Raw genomic sequence first — 9,759 nt, forward strand, 5'->3', positions numbered from 1 at the left:
TGTATACAGCACCAAGGCCTGTAAGTGGTCTCATCCTCTTGTCACCATAAGGTTAAAAAACATTCCTAGAAGCTTCACTAACTTATATTAATATATAAAAACATCCAAAGGATTTGCAATTACATAATTAGTTCTTTACCTGTAGGCCCTTTGTAAAACCTATTATCGTCCTCATGCAACACCAAAACCAAGGTTATCAATAAAATGAAACGAGTTTTGAGAAAATGAGAAATTTCGCCATGACTGTCCCCAATAATTTTCCGCAGCCTCACAAACTAAATCTGGACTAAATGGATAAAATAATAAAATGTTATATATGTTTGATTAAAAAAAAAAAAACACAGTTCAATATTATTGCACAGCCAAATTAATGCCCCAAAACTGGATACAAAAATAAATGATAAATTCCTCTTATAAAAACTTGGTCTGATTTGACCTAAAAAAAACGGGCTTCATGAAAGCTTTCGCTCCCCACAAAATATATCGATGACAATTCTGAAGAAGCTGCTCTGATTGATTTTCCACGTCCATCTTTCTGTCATATCACTCAGCACCGGCGGCCTGCTAACCCGTCTGAGTGAGGTAGGATTACAGTGACGTGTGCAAGACTTGGTTGATTCAGCAATAAATAAATAAAATCCACATTATTTGAAGTCCCATTTCGATCTGCACAAAAATAACTTGTCAATGCACAGCAGGTAAACAAAGCAATACTCTCTCCTGTGTAAAATAATGCACATTGAGTCTTCAAAGTTATATTATTTTTTATTTTAGTCACGCTTGAAGCTATCGCAAATAAATACACTGATCCCCACATGGATCCAGTCCCTGCATGAAGTACAATATAAAACTCATTGGGCCTAAATCTGCTTTTATAAATGTATAATTCTTTGACTCTACTGGTATCCTAAGGCCGAGGCTGTTGTCAGTCTTTGTCCATAAAAGGCGTACGGGGAATAATATGCCCCCGTGGCCGCGGGCATCGGCACCGGGGCCCCGGGTGTGTGCATGGGGCTCTTTGAATAAGGGTGATAGCGGCTGCTCAGTCCGAGGGGGTGATGGGGCCCCCTGAGGGTCAGAGTCCCGGGGCTGCCGGGACTGCCATTATGAGGCATGTGCATGTGACAAGCCATTGCAGCGGCCGCGGCGGCGTTGGCGAGAGAAGATGACCCGGGGTACCCGGATATCAACTTCTCCGTGCCGGCAAAAGCCGTGTGAGTCCGCAAGTGGCCGAGAAGCTCCTCGGAGGAGGAAAAGCGCTTATCGCAAGGTCCGTTAGCAGAAACCCAGTTACATATGTGCGGCAGGGGATCATTGGGAAGTATAAACCCGTAAGGATATAAGGGATGTCCGCTGAAAGACGGGGCCGAGTGGTGCACGCCGTGTAACGGGTGCGTCTGGTACATGAGCGGGTATCCAGATTTGAGCGCGGCAGCAGCAGCAGCCGCCGCAGAGTCATGTGCGCAGTTAGCGCTGGATGCAGCGGACAAGTGGCTCGTGCAGTGGTAGCTCAGGCAGTAGGGGTCTCGACACAGACTTGCAGACATTAGAGATGGCGGTGATGATCCAGCTAAGGGACTCGTTCCTTTGCTGCAACCCAGCGAGCTGGCAGCAGCGTACTGTGCACTTAACAGCTGGCTGCTGGATTTGGTGGGGTCAAGGGTCATTCCATGAGGGAGGAACTGCTGCGGGTAACCTGCATAGGCACCCGCCAAACTTCCGGGATAGGAAATACCAGCAGGTGGCATGGGGAAAACTGTATGACCGGGCTTGTATGGGGAAACGGGGGCCACCAGTCCAGAGCTGAGAACGGAGGATGATGAGGTGACAGATGGAGAGTCTGATGTACCAGTCTTGGATCCAGATGTGTTCTCCTGGTGTGGGCTGCCGTCAGACGTAATTCCACTTATCCTATGGCTGCCATTATTATCTGTCGTACTGCTTTTATTGCTATCAGACTCCTTCTTTTCCTCCTTGTCCCCCGCTTTGCCGTCAGCCGGCAGAGGAGAGACTGAGGTGCAGGAGCTGGGGCTGCCTGTCCTGGGGGTGAACGGCTGGCAGGTGGCGCTAGGCACTCGGAAACTGTTTTTATCTCCACTGTGGCTGCTGCTCGAGTCCTTCTTTTCCGACGATTTGGAGTAAGGTTTGAAGCTAGATTTGTCGTCGGCTCCGATGTCGCTCATTTTTAGCGGACCGGATTTGGTCTCCTTGTCACTAGATCCATTGGAGGTCACAGAGGACTTGGAGGAGGACGGCGGGTCCGGTTTGCCGATCTGAGAGCACGTTTGGGCCAAAAGAGCCAGCGGACTTTTCTTGGCATCCAGCTGCGAAATAAGACACAACATAATTAATAAGATTCACAAAAGCACGTGGACATATTATGTTTTGTGGTAAATACGCACATCGGACTGTTACGCGTAGTTTACGCATTGCGCATGAACTTATCTCGGGATAAAACTCAAAACAACTCCGTGTAAATGGCAGCGTACACACAGAGCTGATCTACATGAGATAGAAGATAAGGCTGAACTGCCACATGTCGAAAATGACATTACAAACACGGAAATTAATTTTATACAACAAGGTTATTACATTTCAGTTTATCATTTTAACGCAGAACACGAAAATGTCACACATGAACTCGGATATTAGGTCTGAAAATCTAATGAGAGGGCTATTACTTTACCGTATTGAATATATGTATACATAACATATTGATTTCCCCCAATTTGTCCCGACAAAAATATATCAAACTATAATAGCGGGTTTGAGGCTTTGGAAGTGATTCAACAGTGAAACACTTTTCAGTTTGATATCTAGCGAAATCACGCCCGTGTGCGCAAACCTTTTCACAAACACCGTGTTAGTTCTTACCTCGATGGGACTGATAGGAGTGGACGGTAAAGGCTGAAGGTACTCCGGGTGTAAAATGTGTCCTGACCGAGCGGTAAGCATTTTCAAAACCTTGATGGGGAGACGACTGGCTTGGCGAGAAGGGTCTGCAGGAGAGACTGAGTTGTGGATGAATAGCTGGCTGATCTTCACTGCGCCCCTCTCCCCCGAGGAGCCGCTCTCCCACGCTGGATTCGTGCTATTTCTCAGGACGGAGACCGTGGGCGATGTGATCATGACCCAATTCTCGTGGAAATGGTTAGGAAATACATGTGTGGGGTAAATAAAGCCACTACTCAAATTCGTCAGACGGTTAAAAGCCTTTGCCAAAGAGAAAATAAACGATGTTAAATCCTCAAAAGAGACGCGGAGTGTTGGAGCAGAATCCGTGCGTATCACAGCCGCGTTGCTTCATCCCTGGCGTCGCTCTGACAGTGTGGCTGTGGGTCCGAGAGCGGACTCGGTTTACGTGGTATAGTAGGCAGGAGAGATCACTCCGCCTCCTCTCAAGCAGCATCAGAATTAGTCCGCAGATCACAGCCGTTGCCGCCTCCCAATCAAAAAGAGATCCCGAGGTGAACGAAGGCTCGAGTGAATGTGACACCCCCCCCCCCCCCCCCCCGTCATACGTGCGTGTTTCACATTTCACCCACTCCGAGCGCTTATAATTTCGAGTTTTTATATGAGTCTTTGCGTAATTGGCGCTTCGTTGCATGCGCCGCCCTTGCAGCATGTGTGGGTTTGGGAAAAGGTGGACCAGGTTAACATGGGGATATAAAAACGACCACAACTTATTTTTCCAAGTGAGGACAAGATACATGCTAATTCACGCAATGTGTTCCATGTGAGTCCGACATGCTTTTATTGTAGGGATATAGGGCAAATTGACCCCTCTGACCCAAACTATAGTGCATTTACACTCCTTTTTCTAACTTCAAGTAAGTCATTTTGAGTAGATAGTATTTGAACACTGCAATCAGGAAACGGCAGTTCAAGCCCATCTGATTGTCTCTTTTGCAAATATTTTACAAAGAGCAGGTCATCTTTGCACCATAGTGACTCATTAAAGTAGTACTTTGACCCTAAATAAATACAACTAACTGATGGCGTTTCTGGTCAGACATTGACCCCAACGTGCACTGATAACCATCGGCATGTTTCACATTTCAACTTTCTCCTCTCAATCATGCCGCCTGTCATCTGTCAGTTCCTTGTCCTGCACGCCAGCTATCTGTCAGCTGTCTGTAGCTTTTTGTTTGCCTCTTCTTAGTCATATTCAGGTCAACTACTGTAGAGTGAATCCATGAGAAGTGGAGTTAAGAAGTGATGTGTCTCTCCCTCACTGCTCCGTCATAATTTAGGCATGTTAGTCTGCCTGGTCTGGTAAAACTCAAAACTATGATTTGTTTAATTGGAGATAAGCTCTGAGGCATTTTTGCGGAGCCCTAATTCTGCTACAGACATCTATTTAAGTCTTTTTTGTCTTTTAGATTAAAAATATTCCTCCACACTCGAGCCAAAAATGATTTCTTTTTATTCCAAGAACGCTGAAAAAACCCTCTTGTGGCTGCCATTAATCATTTAAAGCTTCCACATTTCTTCCCATCGAAATAGACCCACTTATCTTATTACTCAATAGCCTATAAATGTCTTGCTGATCAGGCGAAAGTTAAACATATGCAAGTGTTTTTTGATTGATAACAGGGGTGCTGTTTTCGGCAACGGCTGTCAAGCTCTGACACAACGCTTTGAGTTATTAGGGCAGAGAAGGGCGACCATAAATTTTGACCGTCAGGCAAAAACTCCTTTATTGTGGACGTGATGGATGGCTCGCTGCGGCAGACACCAAATTCTCGGCTTTATCCTTAAATGGCTGCACATTTTTTCGCCGCCGTAATTCATTACTTTTAAACAGAAAGCTTGAAATCTCCTGCTAGTATTTCACACAAGGACACATTTATGAATCACCCAGAGTCCGTGCAAACACAACCATTTACAAGCAGGGTTGGGTACCTCATGTAGGTGATTATACATAAAAACAAGCCTCTATTCTGGGCTTTACATTTCAAGATCAAGGATTAACATTTTAATCAAAGGATTTAGTCTTGTTTTTCTTTGAAAGTCCCTTAGAGATCACATTTAGTCATGAATTCAGAAAAAAGTGGCATAACTCAAACTTCTGCAAATTAGAAAAGGAGAATAAACTAAGTTAAGGTTCACTGAATCCTTTTTGCAACATGCAAAGTTTCTTTATTAGGCTCACTCTATGGGCAGTTGGGTACCAATATCCAAAATGTAACATTTTCAGCCCCTAGAAATGAGGTTTTCTATTTATGAAAAATGTGTTCATTAGACACATTGTAGGTAATGGCCCTTGAAAAACGTGTTCTGTTCTATTTAATTTGTTGTACAGAGTTATGCTGTGGTCCATTGACTGTCCTTATCTTTACCCTTGTCCTTAGCCAAAGAAAATACAAAATGATAAACAAAAACAAACGCCATACAGGATGGCAAAAACTATAAATCATTTCCAGAATGTTAATTCAGTTCTTGAAAAGGGCAAAGTTATATTTTTGTGTTTTCTTTGATTTTATTAAGGTTCATATAAAATATAGTGAGCTGAAATGGTGGTTGATATTATCCTCCAGCATTTAGTTTAACTTTTACTCTTGATTCTATGTACAGTAATGCCTTAAGGTACCATACGTATGTTGGACACAACTTCACAATTTATTGTTGGAGTTGTTCAATTATTGAAAATAATTGCAGTTAGAGTCGCAGTGACAGGAGCTGCTTTTATGGCTGTTGTATAGTGTGTGTGTTGTATAATTTAGCTCTGCAAGTAGAATGGTTACTGCAGGGTTGATTGCACAAATGCATGTATACGATACTTAACTCTGTTTTGAATAAAATGTTGAACTTTTGTCAGTATTTTTTCTATGAAATGATAACTAACCAAATGATGAAATGTAAAAGTGATGTTTTGGTGAACTCTGCTTTTCTTTTTCCAGGCAGCAGCGGACAGTATGAAGGTAAGTCACTGCTCTCTTATGATTATTCTCCTCTCCCGACTTCCACGTGCACATCAAAAACATCACAAAGGACATGTAACTGAAAAATAATCAAAAGTCGGGTGCAAAAGCCCTCGACGTATAGCTTTGAAAAAAAGGTAGATAAATGCTGCATTATAACGTCGAGCAAATGGAATACGAAATTCCCTCGACATGACGTGAAAATTCACCTCGTGTCAGCCGGCGCCGGGCGCGCCACGTCAGCAGCCAGACAGGCCGACTGGATCTGACAGGTAAAAAGGGGAGATGATGGTTAGAAGGCGCTATTGTTTCATGCCGCTTTCTTGACCTGTCAGGTCCTGGCGCAGAGGCCTGGATCGAGGACCTCCTTGTCACATGAAAACAGTCTTAAAAGGCCGTTATCCAGACTATGGTGATTGCTCCTGTTTAATTGATTTGCTTTGCACTGAGGCCTGTCACATTAATAATGGTTAAGTACAGGCCCAGTGTGTCACCCAGAGTGGTGTGTCTATCGGGAAATTAACAGCCTTAACTAACTGCTGTCTGTGAAGCAAGAACTGTGTGATCATAAGAGATGCAGTTTTCTTAGGCCGAGACTGTGGTATTCATAATATAACTCTCTGCAGAAATTCAGCAGATATATATATATATTTAACATTTTTAAAACATGCAACAGATTCTGCCACCTTAGAATATATATATATGTATATAAGTAATGCTCCTTCTCATTATGAACTACCATCCAGAGTAAAACAGAGAACTATGCTGACAAGTAAATGGTGTTGAGTGAATAAGACTCAGATTACGCTCTCCACCACTTCACAGGAGCCCTTGACAGGTTGCAGTAGACATTAAGTCTCTCTGATATTTCCATGACTGACTGACAGATTGAAATTGCTCCCATCACCTTGATAGCATGGTAATGCACCTTGCATGTGGACTGTCTTTAAAGTGCAGGAAATTAGACTCCAAGTTGAGAGTCGCCTTTCAACCAAATATGACAAGAAAATAGACTGCTTTTCTTCTGCGCCCGGAGAGGGAAAAAGGGCCCCACAGAAGCTGGCACAGAAGAGGTTAGAGGAGAAAGTGTCAGGAAGTATTACAGATATTATGTGTTTAAGACGGGACATTTCAGATACTTAGAAGTCATACCCATTCCCCTCGACTACATCCAAGCTATCCCCCTCCCCCATTTGTGTCAAATACTGTAGCGTTGACTTCATTTGCAAGAGCTCAAGTCGGAGCTGACATGAAGAACTTGCACTATCTCGCCGGAAGTCAGGCGATGGCGGCGCAGCATGACGGTGAGAGTTAGAAAAGTTGAGGTGCAGCCAAGATCGCGGCGGTGAAGGGTCTTTTTCACGTTGTCTCCTCAATTAGTTAAAGCTGGTCAGGAGTAGGAAGTAAAGCCTCTGGAGATTATATGCTGTCGTCCACTTGCCATCAGGTAGGTGAGGATCCTGGTGGGTTGTAGTCATGCTGTAGAGAGGAGTTAACTTCACCTACCCTCCCCGTTAGCACTGGAACCAATGGCTCAATTCAACCCGACAGCTGCCATATTACTGGTTCAGAACTTTGTGGAAACTTCAAGAAGCTCCTGTAAGACCTACTGTACTGTATCTACTTGTCTAGTATAGCAAGAGAGGGGAGTGCAATCTGACTTGATTATGGCATGTGACTTCATTTAGCACATTTTTATTCCCATTAAGGCTTCCTATGATCCTTATTTTCATTGATAAATCTGTTGAAAATGGTGAAAAATTGATTGTGAGACAAAAAAAAGATGTTTTAAGTCATCAAGAGACATCCAGATCAAACGGTTCCAAACTCACTTCACCAAATAAGTTTGCAAGGATATTAAACAGAAAAAGCAGCAAATCGTCCCATTTGAGAAGCTGGAAATGGAGAATGTTGGAGCATTTTTAACATATTGGTTATTAAAATTGTTGTAGGTATTGAATGTCAAGTGAGACAAATGACACCACACATACACACACACACACACACACACACACACACACACACACGTTGCATCTGTTTGGCAGTCGGTGTAAAATCAACATTCTCCACGTCGACACACATGCAGCACAATATGCTGATTCCTCACATTTGCTTGTCTAGATTTAATTTATGGAGCCTAAGCCAGGGTGAAAATGTACAGGTAGCGTGTTATGACACTGGAAGCACTGTGCAGGTCGGGATGAATGTCTGTGATGGGCAGATTATTCAGACTAAAGTAGGCCTAAAGAATGATCTTGTCACATTTCACAGGCAGGATTAGGGATACGCGGGAGGAGCGCTTCAGTCAGGAATTAGCGTCATGTGGTCGGCTGGAGACAAGCATGCAAGGTATTCGCTGAGACAGGCTTGGACACTTACTGCTCCATTTGTCTACTTAGTGATCAAATACCGAGGTTGATGGTTATTTCTCTGTCGTTTGTGGTTTATGTGATACGTGTTCATTTGTATGCCTAAATTGTGTTCGTTTGAGAGATCCAAGACATCCAGATCTATTCATTTAGCTTACTTTGCTACAAACACCTCATGTAATTATACACGCCGTATATATTTACAATAAAGCATGAGATACAACACGTGATGCCGTCTTGATGTGTAGCCCACAGCTGCACCTACTATATTTGTGGCTTTGCATTTTAAATGGAAGCAAGTGTGAGTGTCTTCAGGCTATCAGAATGAGCTATTACCACGATGATTGAAGAGTGAAGGAGCGTGCGAGCTAAAAGACAAAGTAGAAGAGGTCTGACAAATGAAATCAAACTTCATAAGACCTGCCAGTGGTGTCAGTTGTTATCCATATCTCAAGCGCATTATGGTACTGCAACGCAGCGTACTGCCTTCTCATCTGTCGTCTCAGATTCATCACATTCTCGACTGTTTCTTTTAAGTCACAAGTGTCAGTGTGAAGAGGAGTCTTAATTGACAACGGAGTGGCATAGACGTGGACCGCTGCCTTTATTTTGGTGCCAAGAAGGGTTGTGTTGTTTTGATGAGCTATTATTGGCAGAAGCCAGTAGCAGATAGCAGTCTGCCTGGAAATGGGAAGTGACATCAGACAGAGAGGAGCTTGTCATTGTCTTCGGGCTAGTTCAATCTCGCTGTAAGTTAGGAACAGCCTGTTGAAATGTCACTCAGCAGACTTTCTTATCTTTTGAGAGGAGCATTTCGGTGAAATTTTAGCTGAAATTATTTAGACATTTGCAGTCCGGGTTTTTTCCTGGTAAATTAGTTATTATTATGCCGAACATAGAGAGCTGTCATGAGCTTTCAGCCTTCATATGCAGTACATTTGAGATTTGTAGCCGCAAATTTGCTGCAGTGTTTCTCGACATATTGTTTTTTTGGAAACTTTTGCTGGAAATCTGGTTCCCTTGCATAACAGGATTTATTTTTTTCTTTCTTAGTTATACTTGCTGCATGGCTTCAGGGGCAGCAATGTTGGTTTGTCTGTCTGTCAGTCTGTCCACCACTTTGGTTCAGACAGAAATGCTGTTCCTCAGCAACTCGACAAACATTCATGGTCCCCTGAGGATGAATTGTAATATCTTTGATGATCCCTCAATTATTCATCTAGCGCCATGCTAACATGCTAAACTAAGAGGGTGAACATGGAAAACATTATGCCTTCTTAGCGTTAGCATGTTTGGCATCATCCTTGTGAGCCAGATATCTCAAAACATGAGCAAACCAACACACAACAATCTGCCCCGATCGGCCCCCTTTTTAATGGGATTTGAGGACCGAATTGCACTCACCATAACAACTAATGTAAACTGTTGTTCTTATAACCTGCACTCTGAGCACATCTGGCATTCAT

At 43.3% G+C, this 9,759-nt stretch overlaps 1 protein-coding gene across 1 annotated transcript; it reads right to left on the reverse strand.

The window, feature by feature from the left end:
- Positions 1-896: 896 nt before the first annotated feature.
- LOC142951712 (zinc finger protein 503-like) lies at positions 897-3,129 on the reverse strand. Its single transcript, XM_076093441.1, has 2 exons — positions 2,875-3,129; positions 897-2,324 (listed from the first exon to the last, which is right to left on the reverse strand). Exons 1-2 carry the CDS (start codon positions 3,127-3,129, stop codon positions 897-899), a joined length of 1,683 nt encoding a protein of 560 aa, XP_075949556.1.
- Positions 3,130-9,759: the final 6,630 nt, after the last annotated feature.

This window comes from Anarhichas minor, unplaced genomic scaffold (assembly GCF_050575085.1).
Source record: "Anarhichas minor isolate MPS153535 unplaced genomic scaffold, ASM5057508v1 ptg000017l, whole genome shotgun sequence".
Taxonomy (NCBI): domain Eukaryota; kingdom Metazoa; phylum Chordata; class Actinopteri; order Perciformes; family Anarhichadidae; genus Anarhichas; species Anarhichas minor.

What these genes read in the sequence shown, in the direction of transcription:
- LOC142951712 (XM_076093441.1), bottom strand. Translation starts at nt 3,129, where the DNA reads ATGATCACATCGCCCACGGTCTCCGTCCTGAGAAATAGCACGAATCCA. An exon ending in CTCCTATCAGTCCCATCGAG is followed by an intron (nt 2,325 to 2,874) that starts GTAAGAACTAAC and finishes CTTATTTCGCAG; the next exon opens with CTGGATGCCAAGAAAAGTCC.